This window comes from Hydractinia symbiolongicarpus, chromosome 9, assembly GCF_029227915.1.
Source record: "Hydractinia symbiolongicarpus strain clone_291-10 chromosome 9, HSymV2.1, whole genome shotgun sequence".
NCBI classification, from domain to species: Eukaryota; Metazoa; Cnidaria; class Hydrozoa; order Anthoathecata; family Hydractiniidae; genus Hydractinia; species Hydractinia symbiolongicarpus.
In genome coordinates this window covers 25,456,129-25,484,070 of record NC_079883.1, presented here as the reverse complement: position 1 = coordinate 25,484,070, position 27,942 = coordinate 25,456,129, and the positions used below count along the sequence as shown (strand labels likewise).

At 32.0% G+C, this 27,942-nt stretch overlaps 4 protein-coding genes across 5 annotated transcripts in view; 3 read left to right on the top strand and 1 right to left on the bottom strand.

Annotated features, from left to right (window-relative positions):
- Positions 1 to 2,084, bottom strand: part of LOC130656593 (pinin-like) — a 69,514-nt gene extending 67,430 nt beyond the window's left edge. The window contains exon 1 of the mRNA XM_057459483.1: positions 2,075 to 2,084. The gene's annotated coding sequence lies outside the window, so the exon portion shown is untranslated. The remainder of the gene's footprint in view (positions 1 to 2,074) is intronic.
- The window catches only part of LOC130656601 (uncharacterized), a 57,384-nt gene that overhangs the window by 10,632 nt on the left and 18,810 nt on the right, over positions 1 to 27,942 (top strand). The gene's annotated exons all lie outside the window — the stretch shown is intronic.
- On the top strand, positions 392 to 11,723 carry LOC130656587 (double-stranded RNA-specific adenosine deaminase-like). Of its 2 annotated transcripts, XM_057459475.1 has the most exons (12): positions 393 to 566; positions 1,442 to 1,565; positions 3,769 to 3,893; positions 5,798 to 6,052; positions 7,024 to 7,180; positions 7,453 to 7,639; positions 7,958 to 8,051; positions 9,173 to 9,334; positions 9,566 to 9,630; positions 9,827 to 9,979; positions 10,401 to 10,641; positions 10,763 to 11,723. In XM_057459475.1, the coding sequence occupies exons 1-12, from the start codon at positions 457 to 459 to the stop codon at positions 11,028 to 11,030; spliced, it is 1,941 nt and encodes a 646-aa protein (XP_057315458.1). In that variant the 5' UTR covers positions 393 to 456; the 3' UTR covers positions 11,031 to 11,723. The 2 variants fall into 2 exon arrangements, with proteins under 2 accessions (XP_057315459.1, XP_057315458.1); XM_057459476.1 differs by lacking the exon at positions 10,763 to 11,723 and having other exon boundaries at positions 392 to 566; positions 9,827 to 10,017; positions 10,401 to 10,607.
- Positions 11,928 to 27,664, top strand: LOC130656595 (DDB1- and CUL4-associated factor 4-like). The gene is made up of 12 exons (XM_057459484.1): positions 11,928 to 12,058; positions 13,065 to 13,186; positions 14,748 to 14,818; positions 15,123 to 15,290; positions 16,088 to 16,181; positions 16,730 to 16,773; positions 16,908 to 16,996; positions 18,049 to 18,150; positions 25,569 to 25,666; positions 25,977 to 26,141; positions 26,574 to 26,688; positions 27,046 to 27,664. Exons 1-12 carry the CDS (start codon positions 12,052 to 12,054, stop codon positions 27,243 to 27,245), a joined length of 1,275 nt encoding a protein of 424 aa, XP_057315467.1. The 5' UTR covers positions 11,928 to 12,051; the 3' UTR covers positions 27,246 to 27,664.

Genomic DNA, 27,942 nt, shown 5'->3' with positions numbered 1-27,942 from the left:
TCCCCCAAAATGCTGTAAGGGACAGTTTGTTAAAGAAGTAACAAGTTTCTGATAATTTGCAATTGTAGTTTCCTGTGTTTGTAAGGTTTTCCTGATGATATCTATAAATCAATCTGGGTTATTACAGATTTTTAGAAACATCTCTTCTTATTTAAAAAAAAAGATTGCATACATTGCTCAATTTATCAGTCTTTACATGGTTGTTCATTCCTTTATAGTGACAAATTATAATACTAGACATACGAAATATAAATTTTTCAGATTTATTTTTCCTAATTTTTTCTTCTACAACTTACTTTAAATTGTGTAAAATCAATACCATGGAATTACTAGTATATATATTTCTATGTCATGTTACAGTTTTATAATTACACTTTAACCTCCACATTTCAAAATTTGTTTTATAGATTAAAAGTAGTATATATATCCAATCTTTTACTTTCAAATTGTTGAACTATGGCAAAAGATCCAGTTTGTGTTCTGAAAGAGTTTTGTGACAGCAGAGGAATCACCACACCTGACTATGAAATAATACGTGATCCAGATTCTCCCGACCATGCATGCAGGTGTGTATTTTGGTAAAATAAAGGGTAACAGTATCATGATGTTGTTTTTATTTTAATAAATAAGTTTGGTTAAGCCTTTTTTTCTTACTTGTATTAATTTAGATAAATTCACTACATTAGTATTTCAGTTTATCACCATGTAAAAAAGTCTTTCAATTGCTGTATTTACCATTTTGAAGTGATGTCATTTTTCAGCCACAGGAGTTTGATGGCCACCGCATATGCAATACAACCTTAAACCTAGAATTTGTGTTTATAATTAGCACGGAGAAGCTCTCTGACTTTTTATCACTGTATTGTCCTGATATTCTGTTTTTCCTGTAACATCCTGATATTAAGTAAAATTTAACAAGCTCTAATATGAAGCATACCATTTGGAACAAAAATGAAACGGGAATGACTTCATAAACAAGGCAAAGGTAAGGTAAAGGTAAATGCACCAAAGGTAGGGACAAGCCAAAAAAAGAACTATATATATATTTATTTTTAATAAACATTTAAGGTTCCTAGGAAAACAAACAACTATTTCTTTTTTAAAGGAGACTAAACCTCTTTGGTTGATGAGTACTTATACCTGCTATCGCTGTGTTCACTGTCTTCCTCTGTAACGTCTTGTAGTCTCTGATTTTTGAGTAGTGGTGCAGAATTACACAAGGAAGACGCTTGTATTGTATTAGGCATAAAAAATACTGAGGGGTATTTTATCTAAAAACGCTTTTAAACAGCTATAACCATTTTTAGTTGTGATGTAAGCTGCCTGCAACTCTCTTTAATAAACTGTAAGGGGAAGCCATGTAGCAGCTTTTCTTTTTTTATATAACAGTGTACTCTGTTTTGACAATATTAAATTAAATTATTTTGTTTTGTTTTTATAGGTTTTTTGCAGTGGTAACAGTGGAGAATGATACAATAACTGGTAGTTATGCTCATACTAAAAAAGAAGCAAAGAAAAATGCTGCCCGAAAAGCCCTAGAAGAATTTTCAGATGAAGTCGCACATGTACAGTATATATATATATATATATATACAATACATTCCAATGCTAGATTCTTATTAAATAATGTTAGGATCATTTTATACTAGCAATCTTGAGAGTAAGCCACTCTTGCACTTGTAATCACACTTGTTTGTTTACAAAGGAGTGTATTACTTTAGTCGTTTTTTCTATTTCCATCATTTTTATAGCCAGGAGACCCAGCATAATTTTTCTGACCACCGAGAAACCGGAGTAGTTAAGGTGGGAATAATTACGCTGGGTCTCAAACGATTTTTCTGCGGCCAAAATCTGGACGCACTTTTCGATTGGCTAATTCTATTGTTCTTTGCTCACATGGTCCATGTTGGGGAAAGCCCTTTTCATCCGAATATTTCAGTGAGTGGTTTCACTTACCCTAATAAGCATTATTAAGCTATAAAGTTTTTACCAGAGTAAGATATGGCCAAGCTTGGTAAACAACTCACAGATAAATTAAAATGGCCTCCAAAGCGATTAGACACATTGTTCAATATAAACTCAGGTTCTCCACTGAGTCAATCGTTTTTCGTCTAAGCTTTTGTTTGAGAGAAACACATTTTATCAACTCCAAGAAGAAAGCTTAGTTACTTGGTACTTAGTTACTATGTAAGATACTTCAAATCAGAGAATTGGAAAAATTGCAAGACGTTTGAGCACATTTTTTCTAATTGCAAACTTTAGTTGTTGATAGTTGTATAGTCAGCAGTAAATCACCGTTGTACAACACATCACAAATTAGCGATAACGTGCAATGATGACCACACTCCCAAGTTATGTTAAGGTGTGCAAAGGAGCATAATAGGCGTGCAGTTACAAATTTCCACTCTTTATTCAATCCTCTTTTCTTTCTTTTATTTATGTATAGCAAAATAAGTAGCATATACTTAAAATAAACTTAACAATGTAAGTTTGAATTTAAGCAGTCGTTGTAACAAATGTCAGCCTTTTTAATAATTTGTGTCAGCACTCTGCATTTGCTGACAGCAATTATTTACCCATGGTAAAAAAAATTCAGTTGTTATTAACTATCCTGGTGAAAATTAAACATTATTTTGCAATAAACAATTTTGCATTATACAAGTCAAGCAGTATTAGTTATCGAAAAGTCAGGGGATATTAAAATGAGAATTATTCAGCCACCCTGGTTAAATAAATAATCCCAGGTTTCATTCAACTTATTAAAAATACTGTAAGGTCTTTGAATATGATTGTTGTAATCACAAAATCTACAAGTAGTCTTCATTAATAGGAAGTCAAAATATTATCGTTATGTGCTTATTATTATCATTTATTTTTTGCACAAATAAGAAAAGCCAGCAAAGACAAAGAGCATTCCAGTGACAAATAAGAAATGTGTTTTTACCAATATTTTGAACTAACTCACTTCAAGTGTTTGTATTATTCAAATTTTTTTTCTGTGAAAAACTCAATTACTTTAGATTTTTTAAAACATATCATTTTGTAACTTGCTCAGTTAGTGGGTTTGTGGGTCAAATATTTTCCAAATTTTAATTTTTTTGGAAAGGAATTTTATGGGGTTTTTTACATTAAAAAACTTAAAATTTGCTCTTCTAATATTAGAATATAACAAAAAACATTTTTCAAGTTTTTTTTTAACAAAGGCCTTAAAATATATCCTAAATATTCCTATTAACCCATGCCTCTACTATATGCGCCTCTTAAACCCACCTATTTAGTATGTTTTAAAAATAATCCCGCCTCTCCAATAATCATGCATGCATGATTGCTGTAATTTTAAGTCTGTACTATATCTACTGTTCTCCAAGATTTTTGCCACACAGTGTAACAAACATTTGAATGCATATATACAAGTCTGATTTTCAATGAAAAGTCATTAAAGTAGCATTTTTTTTTTGCGTGGGAAAGATTTGTCCGTAAATTTATTTGTGTTTTTATGCTTTTTACGTATGATAATTCTGTGACCTTTTAAAAAATTTGCTAATTTTTTTCATTGAAATTAAGCTAATCCATAATACTAACGTTCAGAACATAAACTCGCCTCTCTAATATTCCCCCTCTCCAGTTTCTAACTTCAAAATGCTAATTCTGCAGAATAGTAAAAATAAGGTAGGTTTAAAAAAACTCATTTCTCTATTTTATTTTTACCTGTATCGGCGCATTCAAACAAATTCAAAGTTTGTTTGTAAGCAATTATATTGTTTCTAGAAACTTCCCCCGTTGGATGCTGCCAGAGACCCCGTATCAGAGCTTAACGAGATGGCACATGGACCAGAATGTTATACCATAGCTTACACTGACTACGAAATGAAAGGCCCTCCTCATTGCCCCAGGTTTGTTAAGATTTGAATTAGCTGTTTACAATTTGTGAACCTACAGTACCGTCTTTGCAGAGAATTTAATAAGAATGTTACATTTGGTAATCATTTAGTGATGGTGTCACTTTAAAAAAATCACTTAGTGATGATGTCACTTTCACTTAGTGATGGTGACATTTTAACAAAACACCCAGTCCGGTCTGTGAACGGTTTGCGTATAGGAAGGGGATCCAGCTGTAAAACAATGCCAAAACTCTTTAATAATGGCTGTAAAAACAGTTGATCAGACAAACTGCATAAACAGGACTGGAACTCTAAGGAGTGAAGGTGTCGCGCACGGTAGGACAGATGTCAGGTGTGAGCATCGTCAGACTGTTACCCAGCTATCACATCACAAGGTAGATAACACTAGGTTGAGGATGGCTAGTGTAAATGTTGGTACTCTGAGAGGTAGAGCAGGTGAAGTTGTTGAAATGTTAAAACAGATCTGTTGATATGTGTTGTGTTCAGGAAGTCATATGGAGAGGAGCTTCAGTGAGATTTGTGGAAGGTAGGAGGGCAAGGTATAAGCTTTTTTGGATTGGTAATAGTGATGGATATGGAGGAGTTGGCATATTCGTTGCAGAGAAGTGGGTAGAAAAAGTAATAGATGTTATGCGTGTTTATAGTCGTATTATAGTGATAAAGTTTTTGATAGGTAATAGGATTGTCACTTTTCTGTCAGTTTATGCTCCATAGTGTGGACCCAGTGAGGAAGATAAAGATAAGTTTTATGATGAGTTAATAGCAGTCACATCAAAGTTTGGAGACACTGAACTTGTCATGGTGGGCAGAGACTTTAATGGTCATGTTGGGAAGTCATCTGAAGGTTATAGCGGTGTGCATGGAGGCTATGGATTTGGGAGCAGAAATAAGGAAGGGGAGAGATTGCTTGAGTTTGGAATGGCAACAGACATGGTGGTTTGCCACACATCATTCAGTAAGAGACAGAGTAGGCTGATAACATATGAGTCAGGTGGCTGTAAGACACAGATAGATTACTTCCTGGTTAGAAAGTCAGACAAGAAAGTGGTGAAGGACGTGAAAGTTATATCGGGGGAAGGGTGTGTTTCCCAGCATAGGTTGCTGGTTTGTAATATTATCTTGAAGAGTGTTAAAGAAGCCAAGGGAAAGTACAGGCCCCGTCATAAAGTCTGGAAGCTGAAGGAAGAGATTGTAGCAAGACAATATAGTGCGAAAGTTCAGCAGTTAGCCCACACTGGTCAATGTGATAGTGACAATGTTGAAAGTACTTGGACTACTTTGAAGAATTGTCTTCTAAAAGCTCATGATGATACCTGTGGGTGGACTAAAGGACCAGCTAGACATAGACAGACCTGGTGGTGGAATAATGAGGTTGACCAGTGTATAAAGGAAAAGAGGAAACTTTGGAAAGAGCGAAAGTCAGGTGGTAGTAAAAATATTTACTTAGAAGCTAAGCGTCATGCTCTTACAGCAGTGCATAAGGCAAAATCAAAAGCGGAGAGAAACAGATTTGCAGATGTGTTAAGAAGGGAAGACCAGTGCAATGAGATATATAAGATAGCATAGCAGATGAGCGTATGTTGCCAGTTTATTTGTTTTTACTTTGATTTGTCATCAGTCAAATCAGGAATATTTGCGTACAAGGACTTTGAAATGGTAGCAAAAGGGTTTTAAAACACAATAATGATTTTAAATATATGAATAATGTTACAAAGAATTAATATCAGGAAAGCTGTGTCCAGACTATAGAATTTCTTCTCTGGCTGTCATTTGGGAGACTCATTGAATTTTCCTATTTAGACCTAACAGCCCAAATTGTGAATTTCTAGCCAACACCCTAAATCTATAAAATTATTTAACTTTTTTTTCAGTTTCTTCTTCTGTTTATGTTTTAGATTTGAAATCAGCGCTGTAGTTGATGGTTTTTGTTGCCCATCTGGCTTTGGTTTAACTAAGAAAGAAGCAAAAAAACAAGCAGCTAAGAATGCAATTAGGACAATTGACTGTGGTACACTTTACCACCAGCCTAAATATGACAGACATATTAGAAAGAAATGTAAATTTGGACAAGGAAAAGATGCAGTAAGCTGCTTAGAAGAGTACTGTGTACCAAGAAAGATGGTCTATGAACTGTTAGAGTACTCTGTGGGGTAGGATGGTTCAGTTAACTTATTTTAAGATGAAACTTAACTTTCTGGGATTAAATAATTTTTTTTTTAACTGTACTGCTGTAAACACTATTGATCAATATGTCACGTTTTGGGGAAAACCATATCAACCTATAACACTGTTCTTATGTGTAATGTGGTTAATCCAATTTCCTGGTAAACCTACCTGTTTTGGAGCAGACGAGTTGATGACATCATAAAATACCTTTAAACCTCAATATTATGCGGGTATTTGTCAAAAGCACATGTTCCTTACATTTGCAAATCAGCATTCCAAATTCTAAAAAATATAGGTGACGGGGATTCAAATTTTCTAAAAGTAAAAATTGAGTACTAACGGGTTAGTGCTGACATCATATTAAAATTCATATTACTGTTATTTTCCATTATTCTTTTGCCTAAGTTGATTTTTCCACAGGCTTATTTACTAATTTAATAGTATTTTGCAATAATTAATAATAATCAGTAACAAGGTCAATTTGTCTCTCTCTAAATTGAATTTTGCATCGATAACATTAGTAATTCCATAAAACAAAAACCAGTACTGTGTTTTTCCCTAACCCAGCCATGTATATGTAAATTTTAATTACTTTTTTAAGAAAAGATGTTGTGGTAAGAAAAGCTGCTAGTAAACAAAATAGCCCAGCAGGAATAGGGTTAAAAATGCCATAAGATAACCAAAACATTGAATTCATACAATAAACAAAAAAGTACCAAAAATTTGAACAAACGATTTAAATAAAAAAATATTGACAAATTAGTTATGGAGAGTTTGACAAACAGCGAACTGGAAAGAAAATGATGAAACATTGGAGAAACCCACTGTCTTGGTATCAAATCAACAAACACACATAATTAAGCCAAGTGCTTGTAATCATGCGAATCAACTTTTCTTGCCCTAAGACTTTTAAATATAACTATTAAGAACATTAAACTATGTTACAAATTTATAGATCTGAATGGGGATGTCAAGTAAAGATAGATGAAAAGAAATATCCATTGCATAAAGCATCTACAAAGGATGAAGCTAAGAAGAAGGCTGCTAAATCAACATTACAAATGATACTAGATCAGAAGAAAGAGATTTTAAAAGAAGCAAATGCGAAAACGGTAATTTACACTTTTTGAACTGGCACTCACAGTCCCTCTTTAAATATATATCTTAAAACAAACAAGCTGTTTTTATAGTCGAATGCTTTAAGGTTTAGATTGTTTGTTTCATAAAGAAATCTAATAATTTCAATACTGTCTGATAAAACTATAAAGCAATGTTTATAATGCTTCACTTTGTGTTTGTGCTAATGATGGAAAAATATCTTATATTTACACTTTTTTTAAACCCAGTTTTTAATTTTAAACTAATTGTTTTGTAAATATTTAAGAATTCCAAACTAAAGAGAATCGCTGGCACCCTTGGTGTAGCTGATCAAATTGAACAATTGGTTTGGGAGGTATATGGTATATGTCATGAGACATTAACAGAATATTTCACCTCACAGAAAGTTGTTGCAGCATTCGTTATGAAACAGTCAAGTAAAGATATTGGGAAGGTTGTCAGCATTGGAACAGGTCATCATCCATTTCAACTTGTTTCTATAAACCTAAATAGTAAACAACGAAAATCACAAGTTTTGGTGACAAGAAATAACGATATGATAGATAGAAATAGCGTTGTTATTGTCTGTCAAGTCTATGGTAAAAGGTGTTTGTTAATATTAACTTAAGGCAGTTAATATTAACTTAAGGCAGAACAAAAATTAACATTTAGCTCAAAGTTTAATTGCAACTTTATAGTGTATGATGAATAACTATTTGACGACATTGATAATGCCTTTGCTTACATGTTACTGGTATACTATAACTTATTGTATGTTTTGGTGCTTTTAGGTAACAGAACTATACTTAGCGATCATGTTAAAGAAGATGGTACAAGAATTATAGATTCTCATGCTGAAATAGTTGCAAGAAGAGGTTTAAAAAGGTATTTGATGTCAAGACAGCTGATACTTTACAGAATAAGATTGCCTAAAATCTGTACTTGTATAATATATATCAGCACATCACAAGTTCAACAAGATATATAATATACATAAACTAGCTCACAAAGCAACAATCTAAATGAATTTTGCTCTACTGTAATAACATAAGAGGTAGCCAAGGTTCCTAAATCTATTTATTTTCACAACAACCATATAGAAATATAATTAAAGCCTTGCCTGCACATGCCCCAAACTCAAAAAGAGACTTACGGCCAAATACATACAAAAAATGTTATTTTTTAAAAAAAAACTTGTAAAAATTTATTTTTATACATATTCCTTCACCAAAAACACATCAAAGCAGTTCAGAAAAAAATTATGTGCACTCTCGGCATTGGGTACTAATCGTGTGATTTAAAATTTAATCCCTGGAATTTTTTATAATGGTAGTGTAGTTCCAAAGAGCCTAAGCCATCATCTTATCATGGCAATGAGATTTTCGATGACCTACTAGTTTCCGTTCGTTTTGGGGGAGATTCATTAAGAGGTAAAGGGGAAAGTGTTACAAACTTAACAGACAAAATCTTGTTATCGTACTCAAATAAATTTTCGAAGACTCCTTAAGTAATAGAGTAAAATGAGTAATGAAATATTAAAATATAATGTATTTTTGGAGTAAACAAGGACGCCATAGGTACCATAAAGATGTAAACATTCCCATAACACCATCTTTTAGTTCCAATTCACATTAACAATGACTAAAAGCATACATAAAAATTAAACACTGTTTTTTGTTGTTGCTTTGGGTGACTTAGGAATAAAAGATTAATAAAATATAGCTTCAGTTTTTTAGTTCACAGTTCTCATAAGAACATTTATTATTTAGATGGGATGAAATCAGGTAATAAAATATATACTGACTGGTTTACATGTCAAGGGCATAGACTTTACAAGCTTAATCTGTACTTTTAATCTCAGGCTTTTTATTTTACAAAATACAACCTTAAACTGGTGAGTATCTTTTTAATCTTTCCCTTATCAGTTTGTCGTGAAAAGCTGGAGCAGTACATTGTTGGAATAAACCTGTTAAAAGTTACTTATAAACTTTGACTGTCTATTTTAGATATTTGTACAAACAACTGAAAGTTTACAAAGATGACATTTCTCATGAAGAATCAATTTTTACAAGTAAAGGGCAATTTTTACATTTAAAACCGAATATCTCCTTTCACTTGTACATTAGCCGGCCGCCATGTGGGGATGCCTCAATATTTCTGGATATTGGGTGATTATTTTTTTTTTGTTACACCTACAGTTTTATTGAGAGAAAACACACAATCAGCTTTAAACCTATTAAAGTGTACAGGGTGAATGTCAGTGCTTTTGTACGCTGTGCGAACTACCGAAATTCCAATCTAATTTCCTCAGGGTACAATAATTTTTATATATAGTATATTTGTTGTTGTTTTTGTTTTATTGAAACATCGAAGAATATCTTAAAATTTCTTATCTTTAGAACAGAGGGGATAAGACAAAGACATAGCAAGAAGCAAGGATTATTACGCACCAAAGTAGAAAGAGGTATCATTAATTTTTAATACAGATTGATAATTCATAAATTGATTTATTTCCTTTTCTCCGAATGTCTCAGCCTTTTATTTTGAGATGTATGTTTAGTATGTAAATAAAAAATTGAGCACAGATGAATCAGGGTGCGTTTTCAAACGGGTTCTGTAAAATTAATGTTACATTCAGTTTGAATTCTTTCTTCCAACAGGTGAAGGAACAATACCCACAAGCAATATTGATTTTTCACGAATAAACATCCATTCTTGTTCTGATAAGATATGCAGATGGAATGTTGTTGGCCTTCAAGGAGCCTTGTTAAGCCATTTCATATCACCAGTTTATCTGCACTCTGTTGTTATTGGTAAGAGTTACTTGTCTGTAGCCACAAGCAGTTTGAATGTAAGGATTTTATCAAATGCTTGCATTTAGTATGTGAAACTGATCTTTTTAGCAAGAAATAATATGAAACTGATAATTGTTTCGTGAAAATGTATAAAGAACTATTTTTATCAATGCTGATTTTGACAGAACTAAAATTATAATCAAAATGTCAGAGAAAACTTTTTCATGAAGGATCAGTGAACTATTAAAAATTTCTATATTCGTAACAAATGTATTTTAATTTGATTTCACCTTGATTGGATGAAGATGAAAATGTTTTTTTGCTAAATTTAGGCTTTGAAAAGTCTTTTTTGCAAAAATTATTTGGAAATATAGGAAAACACAGAGGGAATTTGACTTGGCATATTCCATACTAACTCCATAGTTTTTATTCTATTTAGGTAGTTTTAAAAATGAGCAAGCAAGTCATTTTAAAAGAGCAGTGTATGGTCGCTTAGAAAAAGCTGCTTTGTCATTACCTGCAGATTATTGTTTGAATAAATGTGAAATTTATACAACAAGCTTAAGCAGTAACAACGAAGACGTGTACAGTGGCAAATCATCACAATATTCAATCAACTGGTGTGATGGTGATGATTATGTTGAAATTGTTGATGGAACACTTGGCTCACTGGTTGGGAGGTACTATTATACAATCTATTATTTGTATACTTTATTCCTAAGGGTTAAGGACAAAGACCAATATCCAAGAGGCACATATAAGATTCTGATAGACTCTTTTAACACTATTTTTCTTCTTTAGTTTTATTCAAGATGACACATCCCGGTTGTGTAAAAGAAAATTATACGAAGATTTTTTGGCAACATGTGGCATCTTTCGAAGGATTACCGATAAAACAAAAATGTATAGTTCTCACAAAAGAAATGCCACTGCATATTGCATGGCAAAAGAAGAGTTATATGATGCTTTTCAAAAATCTGGTTATAATTTCTGGATCCGTTTTACGGAGGATGTCGATAATTTTCGTTTGTACAAACCTAAAAAAGTATTGTCTCTTAAAAAATTTTAAATTTGAATTTTCAGTTGAAAAATCAGTTGTTTTACCTAAAACTATGTCTGTTTATCATGCAGCTTATGACATGTTTTCTGAAATAAATGTAGACATTGTGATTTAGCACGTTGTCTGTCGCCGTTATCAGAAACTGGTACAATTTTTTGAATCACTTTTCTCTTGTTTCTGCGATGTCTAATGATTTTCTTATCGATATTATAAAGCTCGGTGTCTTTCTGTGAGCCAAAAAATGGTAGCTGCAAGTAGCGATGGGCAAATTTCTTTAGATTTTGCAACAGATGAATTTTTGTGGATTTTTTCACAAGTGTGTGATTAGTTTATATAAAAACTGCAATGTGAAACAGTTAATACCTTTTTCAATGTATTTTTAACTTGTATGAACTTAATGCTATATTTACCTAGTAACATGCAAAGAGAATATTTGTTTTTTTATACAGTGCTAATCTTGTAGATTTATATTTTAAACGATTGGAAAAATAATTAAAGTTTCATCCTTGATTTTAAATTTTTTAAACTATATATAATTGTAGATTATTTTTATTCTGGATGATTACAAAATATAACAGAAATTTATTTAATTGAAATCGTTTTTTTATGATTGTGATTATGGAGATGCTAGAAAACTATATGATAAGAGCTTTTTCTTGACATTTTATCTTTATAATGAAATAAAACATAAAATTGTGAAAATTATGTTAAGATTTGTATTTACTCCTGTTTGTCATAAACTCAGTTTTCGCTAGCCTACAGACAGGTTTCCCGTAATCTACAGATTTCTACAGTCTACAGACAAGTTTTCACCAGCCTAAAGATTGTGTCCTCTAGTCTAATGTTAACAATCAACCACAGTAAAATATTTTGTTACAAAGAGGTACTCATAGAAATTATGTTGTTATTACTAATTTGCAAATATATGCAAATGAAGTGAATAGAAATTCTTGTATCTGATATACCTTATTTAAGATGTAGTTTTTTATTGTTTTTTTTTCCTAGTGTAAAATAAAAAATATAACATACAATGAAAGGTAAGTAAATCTTTTGTATTAATTTTATCTTGATTGAATTATTTTTTAACCTTTATTTCAATTAATGGACAGGAATTTAAAAACAACAACATATGAAATTGTGATATTCTTGCTCACCTGATTTTCCACAGTGTTACAAAAATTTAGAACTTCTTAAAATGGTACTAGTGCCCCTTGAACTTTTTTTGACCACTCTGTAGCTACGATTTGCAATTAGTGTTTTATAGTGGAATATTATTAAAGTTTGTATGAAGGAACCATAGCACAAAAAATTATTTTTTATATGTTATAGTTGCTTATCGAAGCTTTTGAATTTTAAAAATATTTAATATCGCAGTTTTCTATCTAACCTTATGACATCATCATTCAGAATTAAATAATGTAGTTAGCATAGATTATTTTTTTATATATATCACAAAATCAAAACTTTGAAATAATAAAAATTTGGTAGTGACCTTATCTTTAATAACAGGTAGATTGTGATGTACGTAATTTTTCACAGCCATAATAAGACATCACAAATTAATAATAATAATAATAATAATAATAATAATAATAATAATAATAATAATAATAATAATAATAATAATAATAATAATAATAATAATAATAATAATAATAATAATAATAATAATAATAAATAATCTCAAATTTGAAATATCTTTAAGAAAGAAAAAAGTTTTTTTTTTAAATTTCAAAAGATCCTCTGCAAGATATAAAATTATTATTTTTTCTGTTTGTCCATTCATTCATCATTCATTCTCGGCTTAACGTCCGTTTTCCATGCTAGCATGGGTTGTACAGTATTTCTCTTCTATTTTGGTAGTTCTCTTTAATATCTTAATTCATTCGTTCATTCATTCATTCATTCATTCATTCATTCATTCATTCATTCATTCATTCATTTATTTATTTATTCATTCATTCATTCATATATCCAAAGTCACAAAAATTTACATGTACATAAATAGCTTTCTGTTTTTTATGTTTTATTTTATATTTTTAGTGAGAAGTATCCATGGTTATTATTACAATGAGCAAAAGAAGAAATATTTCAAAATCACAAAAGATTTTAAACCGCCACCCAAACTACCAACTGTTAGAAAATGTGACAACAAACATAGAAAGGTTTGTCGCTGTTATTGATGTATATATTTCAATCAATGCGGCAAAGGTGGAGTTTTAAATTTAAAAAGTGATGACCAGAATGGCCTGTTGGCTTACCTTTGACTGAATTTTAGGGGTTTCTTTTTAGATTACATATCATTTTTAGATTCATTATTAATACCATCCGGAAATGTGTATCCACACAATGTCAATGATACAAACATAAAGACCAATTACCGCACACAACTTAAATTCTCTAGAAATTCATAAAAGGAATGTTTTTTTGGCTTTTTAATTCATTTGCTGGTCAAACGTAAATTCGCTTTCGGCACAATTCTGTTCTATGCAATAATAAACACTTTACCTAAACTTATTAGGTGTATACATTCACATGCAAATTTATATACCTGTAACAGGGTGTCCACTCTAATTTCAAGCATAAATATATTTTGTTTAAACTTAAAGGGAACCAGAGGTATAAAATGATGGGCTTAGCTTATCATAGATCTCACAAAGTTGATTAACAAGTTTTCCTAAATTGTTAAAGAGCTCTTTTCGTTCTCAAGATATCCACATTTTTAAAGAATTTCAGATTTACTTATGCTGCATAAATTATGATGTCATATTTCAGTAATAGCAAACTTTGACATTTTGCTGTTATCAGTAATTTTAGACCTGTTAAGGGATATGCATTCAATGCATAGATATTATAAAGGTGAATTGATTAACATAAATTTTTTAACAAAATAACACTCTTTTGCTCGTCCCAAGCCTCTTAATTTTTTACTGACGACCCCATAACTTAGGAGCTGCACATCGGTTTGCAATCGAATTTTGTGAGTGAACATATAGGGCTTATACAGGCTTACCCAGAAAATTGCAGATTTAGAGTTATTTGGTCATTGGAAAAAATGCATGACCCGTTCTTGTTGAATATCCGATTTATACATACTCAGTAGAAAAATATTTTGCTTGGCTGAGTATCATGAAGTAATACTTGTCTCAAGTGGATATATTTTGATATTCGACGAATAGACATGTATTTTTATCATACATATCTTCACTCTGGTCATAACATTAAACCGTCTGTATTGTAATGTTATGCACACACTCTAAAACATTTCTACATTTAAAATAGTTGTAAGAGCCTACTCACATTGCTATGCGGCAGAAATATTTAAGAACATAGGTCTTTATAAAATCGTCGAAATTATATAGTACTCTAAATAATATTATTGGAGACAAGGTTATTTTTTATTCCATGAAAAAATGGTGAGGTTACTGAAGGGAGTATCAGAGAAGCAGAATTGAGTAAAATGCGATTTCGAATATTCCAATCTTCCTGATCAATGATCAAAAGTTATATGTTGCAAAAGCTCCACTTTCTCAGAATTCTTGCATTAGAAAACAGTCCAGAAAGAGCATGCTGGCACCAGCATAAATTGCATCTTTTAAGATTTTGGGTTAAAACCAAATAACCCAAGATCTTAAAAGTCTGTAAACATTGAAAATTTGCTTTAGTTGTACTTAAGTAAGGACGTTGTTATAGCAGTAAAAAATGATTTGTCTTTTTGTGATCTAGAAGCAGTGTTCATTTGCAAAGGAAGTATATAACCGTTCCATACATGGAACCAGCATTGTTAATTTCAGAAGGTAATAATTCAATAGGCGGAATCATTGCATTTAAGACTTAATTGTTCAGGTTTTTTGTTCTTAAAAAAACCGTGTTCATAGCTGGTACGGTTTACATTAAACTTTTTTGGCGTGTATCTCACAATTTCAAAGTTTAATGAATGAAAATTTAGATTTAAATAACAAGAAAATCTCGCTAGTTTTAACTTTTCAGAAAACAATTTATTCCCAACAGATATTCATACTTCCACCTCCTGTGATATGTTATCAAGAATTGTCTACCTGCTTCTATGTTTTAAACCTGTTTTAAGCATTTTTTTTTTAGATTACAAGAGCATAACTTTCTATCCAACATGGTTTTTTCAAGAAAATCCAAGAGTTTTCCTTACCCAATACCAAACAATGATGGCTGCTATGTGCAGGGAACTAGAATTACGCAATGTGGACGAAAACTTCTTGTACTTGTCAAAAATTGCGGATATCTTACAAATAGGTTTAAGTTATTTTATTTTGTTATTTTTTTCTGATAGCATTTTGGTTGCCTGTAAATGACCATCGATTTTTTATTGGTAACCTTTTGAAGTTGGAATTATAATTACTTTGTTTTCTCAATATAAAAAACATAAGATAACTAAAATCTGTCTTTCTTTAACACTAAATCCAAAATAAAAGGTTTAAACTCAATAGTGTGTAGCACTTGTTCTGAGAGGGATGCCTTGATGACACCCAATGTGTCATCAAGGCATTGGTGACAACGAGTGCGTAAGGCATTGTAATGATCAATGAAGCAACTCCAAGATGATTGTCCAAAAAATAATTAAGTGATTGAGTGAAATAATAAATAAAAAAAGGCATAAATTCGAATATAATTCCAAAGCTGGAAGATCTGAAGTTCCTAGCTAGATAAAATTAATTGTAATTTTTGCACACACCTATTTGAACCCAAGTCACTCAACTAGGCCCAGAGCACATATTTTTAAAAAAGATTAACCAGTCTATTTTCTTCTAAATGATTTCCTAAAATGTGAAACAGCTGTAAGTTATTCTCACTCCAAAACGTCATATTTCCCCTAAAATTGTAAAACATTAAATCTGTGGTCACCCTGTCATATTGTGATATGGAAAAGCTGAATGATTTCTGATGGAGGTCATAGTGGCGATTATTGTTTTTATTTGTAGAGAGATGTCCATATCCATTTGGATAGTTAAGAAGAGTTTAAACCCTGATTTTTTGTGATATGATATTTTTGGCTGTTTGTAATAAGATTTTTTTCTTTTTCTCTATTACAGTTTATGTGAATATGATGTTTATTCAAGCAGCATGAGAAAGAGGCCGAAAACAGTTAAGTTCTCCTTGGACAAAATTGTATGCGATAATACGAATGTAAGTAACCATTTTTGACTTTTTTATTTTATGTTTGTTTGTTTATTTTATTTGTTTGTTTTTATTTGTTTGTTTTTGTTTGTTCGATTTTTGTTTGTTTGTTTGTTTGTTTTGTTTAATTGTTTTGTTTGTTCCATTTTTTGTTTGTTTTGTTTGTTCGTTTGTTTGTGTTTGTTTGTTCCATTTTTTTGTTTGTTTTGTTTGTTTGTTTGTTCGTGTGTTCGTTTGTTTGTTTGTTTTGTTTTGTTTTGTTTTGTTTTGTTTTGTTTTGTTTTGTTTTGTTTTGTTTTGTTTTGTTTTGTTTTGTTTTGTTTTGTTTTGTTTTGTTTTGTTTGTTTGTTTGTTCGTTTGTTTTTGTTTGTTTGTTTGTTTTTGTTTGTTCGATTTTTTGTTTGTTTTGTTTGTTTGTTCGTTGGGTTTTGTTTGTTTTTGTTTGTTCGATTTTTTGTTTGTTTTGTTTGTTTTTTGTTTGTTTGTTCGTTTTTTGTTTGTTTTGTTTGTTTGTTGTTGTTTTTCGAGTTTGTGTTCCTATTGTTTTTTTTTTGCAGGTCACATCATTTTGTTGGGAGCCCAATGATGACAAAAGGATACTGTATCTTTTTTCTTTTTATCTTTGTTTAAAGAATACTGTATCTTTTTTTATCTTTGTTTCCATTTATAGCAATGTAGCCTGTAGAATACCAGTTCTTGTTAGTTTTTTGTTTATTTTTCTTGACACTTTAATAGTTATTCTCAAGTAACAGAAACGTTGTTACGACCAGGTTTTATTAAAAAATCGTCAAGTATTGTAATTTCGACCTTAACAGCTGATCTCCGTAAGATTGTCTTTATTATTAACGCTATAGACTTGTTGTGATTCTTCCAACACATTCCTTTGTTACACGACAACTAGTGAATTAGATTTGTGTGATGGCTTTTTTAATGTTTCCCATTTTTAGTGTAAAATGTTTTCAACCTTTAATTAACTTACAAAAAAATATAGCTGGTATATACGCTATTTCTCAGGTTACAAACTTTTTCGAATTTTGTGAGCGAGTAAGTAAGACAAAGTGTTTTCCTAAGTAGTGAAGGTAATTCACGAGTTTATTTTTAATCGAGTTTATTTTTATTCAGCTCTTTTACAATCATTGATTATTAGTAGCTGTTAAACCTCGCTCAGATTTCTCACAAATATAGTGATTGGGGTTAGTTTTAAATATAAAAACATCGATAATTTTAAGATCACATGATCACCACAAAAGGAACGTTTTTGTGTAGAAGGTTGAAAACCTATAACCCCTTACTAAGATATTGAGACGATGGCACTTTTTTAGCTATTTTACGAAGTTGACGAAATCATCAATTGTTTATGTGTGCTGAAGTCAACGAGTTTACTCGTGAAGGGCTTACTATTTTTACGCATGCGCAGGTTACATAAGCAGCGTTTAAATAGCGCTGATTGCACTTTTTAAGACATTTGCTTTACAACAAAATCCGCGTCAGGGCCAACAAAGGCCGCAGAATTGGAGAAAAATGGCAATGTTGGCGTCATAACCGCATATTGAGATTTTGAATCTAACCAAATGACCTAGTATAGAAACGGCCTATAAAATTACTTGTGAAAACGAACTTCGTCTTTCCTCTGGATTTTAGTATTGCTGTTCCTACTAACTAATTTCTTGTGGCAGTCATTCATAAACAGTTTAGCAATAAAAGGTTTCGTTAACATTGCATGCTCTGATCAGAAAAAAGAGAAAGAGGGTTTGAATGATAAAATTGCGACGAATTCTTTTTTTTAGTGAAAATAAAAAACAAAAGCTCTTAATGCATTTAGATTCTACAGTCTGTGCGAATTTAATCTAACAGAATTTATGCCTATATTCTTTAGAAGCTGAAAGAGAAAGTGTTGTAAAACTGAAAAAGAAAAACGCATACTTTAATTGTGTTGCATGGAATCAGTATGAACCGGATTCAAACATGTTCTGCGCAGGTTTGTGTTTCGACACTTTCTGGCTGCAATTTTGGCTACTTACAGCTACAAAACAGTACGTTTTCATGCCTTTACGCAGCAGCTTTTGATGACAGGACACCTATAACCTTATCTGTGAAAACTAGGCCTTTTTGTCCCCAAATTTTTGTGTTCGCTGTTTAATCAATGTTTTGATTTTTCTTCTATGAGTTAGTTATTACATTGATATGATATCTTTTTAACCTTAACCAGTCAAATGTTACATTAGAGTTGGGAGTTAGGTGGTTAATTAATTTCCCTAACCAAATAAACATTTGCGGGGTCTTATTTTAGACGGATCACGGACAACTTTAAAAGAATAAAAATCGCACCTAGCGTTCCAAAAAAAAAATTCGAAATATCTCTGATGAGGTACTTCCCATATTTTGTGTCTGCTAGTCGTCCTACTTCGTTTATGCGTGTTCAATTTTCTAAAAGAATGTCCCATTTCCATATCTATTCCGCGAAATATACATATCAAAAATACAGAATAACATAGACACAAATTTTTAGTTTTGTAATGAAGTAGTAAACATATGGTTTTTTTTTTACTTTGTATTATTTGCAAAATTAGTTTGGCATACAATCTAGGTATAGCTACTTATACAGTGTAGATATAACTGACTTACCTGGGTATGTACTGTTTCGCCTTAAGCTTTATTACCAGGTAGCTCTAGATAGCAACTAGCTTTCCAGTTTTATTTTTTAAGGTGATTAGAGTAAAATATATCACATTTGTAGCTTGAAGTTTTCGTGCGTGGTTAGCACGACCGTTTTTCGCCGACAGACAAAATACAGATTAAAACATTAAAAGATCAGCATAAAATAATATTAGCTAAGTAGCTGCGTTTAGGATGCTCTCTCAAAATCTACGTTTGTAGCCAAAATTTTAAAATTGGTTTGTTTAAGATTTGTTTATGGCTACAAAACGTGAAAATATATTTATCTTAACGTATGGAAAACAATTATTACAAAAATAGAAAGCTTTTAGAAAATTAAAACGTGACAAAGTGACTTACAAAGCTCAGCCCAACACCGCCACACCACTTTGAAATTAAAATAATGCTAACTGTTAGCGTGGCCCTAGCCGTTGCAAATTCCTTCCTTGGCATGTCAAGGCTGCAAAGAACATGGATTGGTTATTCACAAAAAAACTGACTTTCTTATTAGTCTTCTTACTCCGTGCAAACAGCAAAAACAAAATCCGTGAAAAACGGGTACTGCGGGGATTCCGAAGCTGCGGCGCAACTCTTTTAAACAAACAGAAAGTTACTATTAATTATTAAAGTATTAACAATAAAGAGAATTTTAAATTATAACGAGAGTTGAAGATTTGTAAATTAAATTTAGGTCAAAGGTTCCTACAAAATAAAAATTCGCGGGATTCACTTGAAAATAACATCTGATCTCTATTATATCAATTCGGTCCAGTTTTTTGTTTTTAAAGACCAAAAAATGCTAATTTTAGATCAAAGGTCTAAGTACCATTTTCCATTTATTATTCAAGAATTCATTTCATTCAATACCACGGTAAACAAAAAAATTAATAATATACAAAGATGTGTTTTGTGCTACTTCTGCTAGTTTCAAACTGACAGAAGAAAGGTACGGAATGTTTCTTTTACTTTTCTTCATATTGCATGCTTTCGCAAGGGACGATATTTTGTTATACGAAATAAGCGAAAATAAGAAGCTTAATATAACACCAATACAAAAAGAGATAGTCAAAAGTCACGGAAAGTGTTTCGGATATTGTGTATGCGAACCTGCATGCAAATCTGTGAACATATTAGCTGACAACGGCGGAGGTTACGTTTGTGAATTGCTTGCAGACAATAGATGTCTAAAAAGACTGGTGACTAGTGTTAATTATTTCTTTTACGACACAAAGAACTATTGTGGTAAATTTCAAATACATTTAACAATCACCGCGATTCGATGCGCGCGAAGAAATGAATTGAACTTGGTGGTAGCTGGAAACTGTACGATTTCGCCAGAGACGTTGTTTTCTTACGAAAACAATAAGTTAAAAAATGGAAACCTATGCGTTGCTGTAAATAATGCCAAACAACTTCATCTTGCAGATTGCAGCGTCGCTCCGATTTGTGAGCTCCTTGTTGATGATGACGGACTTTATATCATCAAATTTCCATTTATACCGAGCTGTGTTTATGCACCTTTCTATAGTATTTTGACAGTTAATCTAGCGCTATTAACACGCCCAGAGTGCGGGAAATATCAGATAAGCACTTTCAACATAACTTTAGAGACCTAAGTGTATACGATCGAGTATGTGTAAATCATATGAATTTATACGATTAGTTTTGTCGAGTGTAAAAGTATTGTTTCGCTTGCATATAAACACTTTTTATAATATATATTTGTTGCGACTATGATTAATTTCGATTTTTATAAATTTTCATCTTAGTGCTTCGTAAAAATGGTTTTGATTTTTTGCTATATAAAGCAAGCTTCGCATGTTTTATGTGCCAGGGGAAGTAATCAACAAATTTGAAGATTCAAAGCTTTTCTATTGTGCAGCATCACTGTTTTTGATAACAGGGCTATCAAGGTCAATCAGCCGTTGTTACCGCTGCTTTGAAATTAGACTTTACAAGTTATATGAATTGGTAACTTTTTGTAAAGCCATGCGGCCATGCTCGTTTTCTACTCTGTTTGCTTTTCAATAAAATTAATCAAAGAACACTCCTTATGACATCATAAGACTTTAAGAGTTTAGAAAGAAGTAAAAATTGCTAGGCTTTATCTAATGTTATTTAAAATAAGAATTTGTTTATATTATTACTAATTTTTGTTTTTTTACAACAACCGTTTTTGTTGTACTTATCGTCAAGACATTATTATTATTATTATTATTATTGCGTGCTTTTTTTCGTGAGACTGAACGTGACAAAATAAATTAAAAGTTTGCGGTTGGTTTGTTTGGTACGTATTTCACAAATTTTACGAAATTTTTTGACTATTGTGTTTTTTGCAGAATAAATACATATTTGATTTTTGCTAACTAGATTGCACTTGCGAAATAAGTAAAAATTTGTCGACCACAACGTATGTATTTTGCAGAACAAGGTGAAATATATCTATTCAAAAGCCATAAACAGTTTTAAAAACCTTATAAAATATTTTTTATATCGCGATAAAAATATTTAATCTTCTATCTCAATAGATCAGGATAAGAAATTGTATTTTGTGCACGCTATGTTTTTTTTTTGTTTGGGAGAAATTGAATTATTATTATTATTATTATTATTATTATTATTATTATTATTATTATTATTATTATTTTTATTATTTTTATTATTATTATTATTATTATTATTATTATTATTATTATTATTATTATTATTATTATTATTATTATTATTATTATTATTATTATTATTATTATTATTATTATTAATCATATTTATACAGGTTTACATCTTCAGTATGATATAATATATCTGCACTGTTATCAACGAGTGACCTGTTAAAACAAAAATAAACAAAGTAAACAAAGAGCCAAAAATTGTTTTTTGTTTTTAAATAATATATATAAAATTATGAGAATGTTAGAAAAAAAGAAAGAAAAGAACATAAGAATCAAATAGCAGACTATGAACAGAAAAATTAGCAAAAATGGGAATTAGAAAAAATTTGAGTTTAGGATTCAAACTTTACAACATTAGAAATCAGAGAAACAATAGCGTATCTCCGAGACACCCTGTAGCGTATAGGATCAAGCTAAGGTAAGTTGCCAAAATCGAATTTGAAAAATAGGATTCTAAATTCACAAAGCCTTTTAGCTACAGGGTGTCTCAGCAAAAAATTAATCAAGCTAAGGTAATAGACCTAGAACTCACTTTGTTTCAAAAACTTTTTAAAATTTATCATACTCTTTTCTTCCCTGATATTAGAGGGGAGACTATTAAAAACTAAAGCTCCTTGATAATACGTAAGCTTCCGACCAGCTTCCGTCTTGATGATAGGTAAGACTAATTTAGATCTATTTCCTCTGGTGTTAATCGAATGGCTAACCAATTTGTAATTGCTGTCAACAGTAATATCGTTAACGGCTTTGAACACATCAATTGCTACTTTCCGTTTTCTTTGAGTGACGAATGTTGACCAATTCTTGCGGGTTTTGATGATGTGCTTAGCTCTTCTCAGCAAGGACTCAAATTTTCCAATCCATGTTTTATTCATTCCACCAAATATGTCGTAGCAGTAAAAGAACAGTGGATGGATCATTGAGTTAAAGATGGTTTCAGCAACATTTGGAGAAATTTTGTAACGTATTTTATATAAAAGTTTGATGCGTGAGGTTATACGCTTGTATGTTTTTTTAAGGTGATGGTTCATGTTAAGGTGAGTATCCAGTTGAATCCCAAGGTATTCGTAATAATCTGGTTGGTTTATATCATTTTGATCGATCACAATATTGACAGAGGCTTGTGGTTTTCGGGACGCAAAGACGACAAATTCTGTTTTGCCCTTTTTTGGATTAAGAATTAGGCAATTTTCCTTCATCCAATCGTGAATGATATTTGCATGCAAATTTATACAATGTTCAATTTCATCCAACGACTTGCTTGATGAATATATGACTGTGTCATCAGCATACATCAATACTCGACAGTGTTTCAATTGGCACGGTAAGTCATTGATAAGAAGAATAAATAGCAATGGACCCAGAATGGAACCTTGGGGTACACCATGCGTCATATTTTCAGGATCTGAGTATGCTCCATCAATGAAAACAGTTTGACTTCGATTAAAAAGATAACTGCTTAACCAATCAATTTCAGTGCTAGTAATACCATAATAAGGCAGTTTCTGGAGAAGGCAGCCATGGTTTACGGTATCAAAGGCCTTTCTCAAATCAATGAATAGAGCTCCGGTTGTCTTACTTTTATCCATATTGTATCTTATATCGTCAACAAGTGATTTAACCGCTTCACGTGTAGATCTTTTTCGTCGAAAACCATATTGGTGCTCACTCAATAGATCTTGATTTTCTAAATAATCAGCTAGCTGGTCGTAGACGATTCGTTCGATGACTTTAGACAACACATTTAGTACGGAAATGGGTCGGTAGTTATCTATGTTTGAGCGATCGCCAGATTTATGCAATGGTGTTATTTTTGCAGATTTTTCACGGGTTGGAAATGTACCAGTTTCCAAACTCTTGTTTATCAAGAACATGACAGGTGCAGCTAGTTCGTTTGAGATGTCTTTAATTATCCTACCGGGGATAGTGTCAATACCAGCAGCTTTAGCCGTTTTAACCGATTTTAGTACTCTATTCACCTGATTAATTGTCACTGGTTGGAATTTAAATGATACATTCCTTTTATTAATCGTTCGCATATAATTACGTATGTTGAACAGTTTCCAAGTAAAGTTGGGTATTGATGATTTCATGAGACTTGAACCAACTTTGGTGAAAAAAGAGCAAAAATTGTTCGCAATTGATCGAATATTGGATGTTACTGTTCCATTGATTACGAATGTTTTGCTCGGACTTGACGAATCTTTAGTAGGTAAGCACGACTTAATTTGTTTCCAAAAATCTCTTGGATTTGCTGAAGATTCTTTCAGAGCAGCACGAACGTGGTTTGCCTTTGCAACACGAATGCGATTGGTTACAGAGTTTCGGTAAGATTTATAACTTTCCCAATCTCCGGTAGAATTTGATCGTTTAAAACGGCGATAATGATAATCTCGCGTATTCATTAAGTTTCTGATTTCTCTGGTTATCCAGGGGTTGGATTTTCCACGTACAGTTTTTTCTTTAAGTGGCGCATGTTTATTGATTGCGGTTGATAAGTAGTATTTGAATAAGTTCTATGCTTGGTTTAAGTCGGTGACAGTTAAACAATTCTCCAATGGCACGTTGCGAATTTCATTCTTTAGATCTTCTTTGTTGTATTTTGAGTAATCACGTGCTTTGATGTTCTTTTAAGGATATCGTTTACAGTTTGCTTTTCGGCTGATTCCGATTAGGCAGTGATCGCTGAGAGAGTTAGTGTACACTAAAGAGTCGTTTATTTTGATTTATCGGTTGTAAAAATTAAATCAATTAGTGTTCTACTTTCTTTTGAAATGCGTGTAGACGATTTAATGACCTGACTGTAGTTATACAGTTTAACCAGATCTTTTATGTTAGAGTGTACTCTTGGGAGATTGTAATCACAATTGAAATCACCACATATAATTGTTTCTTTATTTTCAACTGATATTGTATCCAACATATTATCAAACTTTGAGATGAAATTTTTATCAAGAAACTTTGAGGAATCCAGGGGTCGATAAGCTGAGCAGAGTAACAAAGATTTTGATTTCGGAATAAATAATTCTATCCACAAAAACTCAATTCCATCGATCTCTAAATCACACCTTCTGCGATATTGTAAATCTTCCTGAATATAAAAAGAAACACCACCATCACGACCATTCTCGCGATCCTTTCTCTCAAGTATATACCCCGGGACAAATAGCTCCGAATTCAATACAGTGTCGTTTGTGTGTGTCTCAGAGAAACTAACGATTTCGCAGATCCCATTTATGTTTTGATGTAGAAATTTCATGCCTCTCTTTGCAATGAAGTCTGACATAACAGGATCAAAGGTATACGGAATTTTGGGTTCATCTGGTGGGATACATTCGCTGCAGTAAAATTTCTCTATGTTTTCATCTATTCTGTCTGTAAGGCATTTAAGATGGAAAATATTTCCACAGGAGCAGCATTTCTCAGAGGTTTGATTTCTTCTAATACTTTCACCACAACCATAACAAGAAATACCATAATTAGAAACCATAAACAAAACAGCAAGTAGCATTATCGAACGCACGTCTGCCCGTGCTGCCATCTTTTTAGTTTAAGGACGAACGAACGAACGAACGAACGAACGAACGAACGAACGAACGAACGAACGAACGAACGAACGAACGAACGAACGAACGAACGAACGAACGAACGAACGAACGAACGAACGAACGAACGAATTAGACTAGCTGTATCCAAATATTGAAAGAAAACATGAGACTGTATAGACGAGTCTATTAATCTTCTAACAGCAAATCATTGTCATCATACCAGACTATCAACTATCCTTTCCTTTTGGTGTTATTTTGTGCTTTAAGTTTTACCTCATGTTTCAGGAAGCTATTGTTCACCATTTGTTGGGAGAAAAATTGTTGATAAATAACTCACTTTTAATTATTTTTTTCTGACATTAGGAATTTAAGACGCTGAACCATTTAGATTTAAATGTGTTTAGACACCAAAAACAGAAGATGCAACAACACATCCATTTATATGATTATTTTTTGTTTGTTCTGCTAAACCCTCAGCAGTTTTTCCATGGTCACACCTGTTACATGTCAATTTTTTCTAGGTGATCGTAGTGGTTCAATAATTCTTTTTGATGTGAATGGCACTTCAAGAAAACTTTCCATAAAATCAGCTCCTCAAGTGTTAACTTTCTGTAAGACGGTAAGTTCACAGGCTGATTGGATATTTTCTGAACTCCTCCACCGCATGTGTTTTTTATCAAGGAATCTGTATTTTGCTGTTCTACTTTTTTTTCTCAGGATTTTAACCTATTACCTATTAACGTCACTCATAAAACAAGAACTGGGTATCAAATATAAAAATATGTTTTGTTGTAATTGATTTCCAATCCCTAATGTTTGTGGAGCTTGTCAATCTGCACTGCGTCAGCACCAGATAAGACTACACGCTCTTTTGTTAATGATTGTATGAGTGTGTTTCTAACTAATTTTTCAGTTTCTGTATGATTTAGTCACCCTGTTTGTTGATTGGATGTCAAGCAGGTCTCATTCATCAATTAGATTATCGATCCAACGAATTTGTTCACGTCTCCTGCTTTAAAAAATGTCACAGCATCGATTGCATGAAAACACTACAAGATGAAAATTATATCATAGCGAGTAATTGGAATGGAGTTGTAAGTAGAGATACTAATAGGTTTAGGGCGGAGGCAGTATATAAATTTTTGTCGAGCTCCAATATTAAGTACAGGTACAGATTTTATGAGGAGAATTATGTGTGTGATGTAGTTTTATTTTTGTCCAGTTCAAAAATTAAAGCACGTAAAAGTTAAATTTTGATCATGTCCAGATGTCATTTGCACCGCTGAAAATACAACAATTTAATTCTTCTTTATAAACCTTCCGATACCACCTTAAAATCATGCTGAAACATTTTCAAGTTACGGAGAAAATATTCCCTATATGAAGAACCCAAAAATCATTTCTTCTTTTCTATTACTGAGGAAAAATTTAGGGACATATCAACTGGAGAAGCACTGTTTTTTTTTCCCAGAAATTATCTTACTTTATCCCACTTCTGACTTTCTAAATTTCGACACTTTATTTAGATCTTTCTGGCAGATATGCGCATGCGTAAAGCTGTTTTAAAATATAAAGGACACGTTAATAACCATTCGAATTTATCTTTTGAGGTCGATGCGCGTGGAGAGTTTCTTTTTGCAGGTAAACTCAATATCTTTTCTTCTACTCTTGTAAAACAGAATCGTGTAGAAAGTAAGAAATTGTGTGTTTGCTCTTGTTTTATTTTTTTCAAAATTTTTGATGTCGTAGTCAAACCATTGAATCATAATTGTTTAAGTTTTACCCAACCCAATTCCCAGGACCTTTTTGTTTTTAATGGAAAAATAAAGAGTCTCTTTTTTTAAAAAAAGAAACGTATAGGACTGTTACTATCACTGTACAACGAGAGCACGAAGAGAAATACCACAACAAACTCGTGATCAACCCCATAATTTTTTTTTTATTTTTTTTTTTTATATTTATTTTTCATGTTTATTTTATATTTTTTATTTATTTTAGTTGGGAGTGACAATCAGTTGCGAAGTTGGGATATAAGAAACGGACTTTTAGAACATGCAAGTGACATATCGCCACACGGTGTAGTGAAAAGCAACGTCGCCGTACTTCAGTATTCTGACAGGTGGAATGGTGACTCGACGCATGCAGGACTATTATGTTTAAATAATGATATGTATGATTTCTGGAAGATGACATGTTGACGGACAGCATTTCCACGTGCCCGCCAACGAGAATGCTGAATTGTGTTTGTCTTTCAGCCGAATTTTTTTCCCTTAGAATACTACATTTGAATCTATTAGCTGTGGAACACACAGCTTCTAGTTTAGGCTGAAAGCTCGAACAAAACACTGATCTTCTGGGATTGAAGTCAGGATATGCGTATCTCGGACGCGGTTAGTAAAATTGACGTTTAATCTGCCATTTTAAAGCTGCATAGCTCAGCTTTGAAAAAGATCCCTTTTTGTCTTGTAAATGCTTCGTATGTTTTTTTATACTATCATACCTATGTAAATCTTAGTAAAATGTTTTTTTATTATTTTGGCTATCACGGACGTATATAGCAGACCAGCTACGTAGTAAGTGTCAGATGGCAATATATATATATATATACAGACAGCTAGCTAGCTATTTTGTGCTTTTTTCTCAAGTTTCCATTTAAGCTAGCCACAAAGTAGTAGGTAAGCATATACAGCTTTTGTAATAACAATTCTGCAAATCTTAGCTATAATGCTTTTTTCATACATCATAATTTATTGTGTTTGCTTCACAGCAATAGAATTAAATATTTTATCCTAGTGGTATAAACGAGCTTTGATGTTTATGTTTTGACGGAAATTCCACGCTTGTGCATAAAATCTGAAAAATCGACAGATTATAAAATGGGCCAGACTATAGAAG

What these genes read in the sequence shown, in the direction of transcription:
- LOC130656587 (XM_057459475.1), top strand. Translation starts at nt 457, where the DNA reads ATGGCAAAAGATCCAGTTTGTGTTCTGAAAGAGTTTTGTGACAGCAGA. An exon ending in GGCCCTCCTCATTGCCCCAG is followed by an intron (nt 3,894 to 5,797) that starts GTTTGTTAAGAT and finishes TTTATGTTTTAG; the next exon opens with ATTTGAAATCAGCGCTGTAG. An exon ending in CTTGGCTCACTGGTTGGGAG is followed by an intron (nt 10,642 to 10,762) that starts GTACTATTATAC and finishes TTTCTTCTTTAG; the next exon opens with TTTTATTCAAGATGACACAT.
- LOC130656595 (XM_057459484.1), top strand. An exon ending in GTGACAACAAACATAGAAAG is followed by an intron (nt 13,187 to 14,747) that starts GTTTGTCGCTGT and finishes TTTGTGATCTAG; the next exon opens with AAGCAGTGTTCATTTGCAAA. An exon ending in GACCTTAACAGCTGATCTCC is followed by an intron (nt 16,997 to 18,048) that starts GTAAGATTGTCT and finishes TATATTCTTTAG; the next exon opens with AAGCTGAAAGAGAAAGTGTT.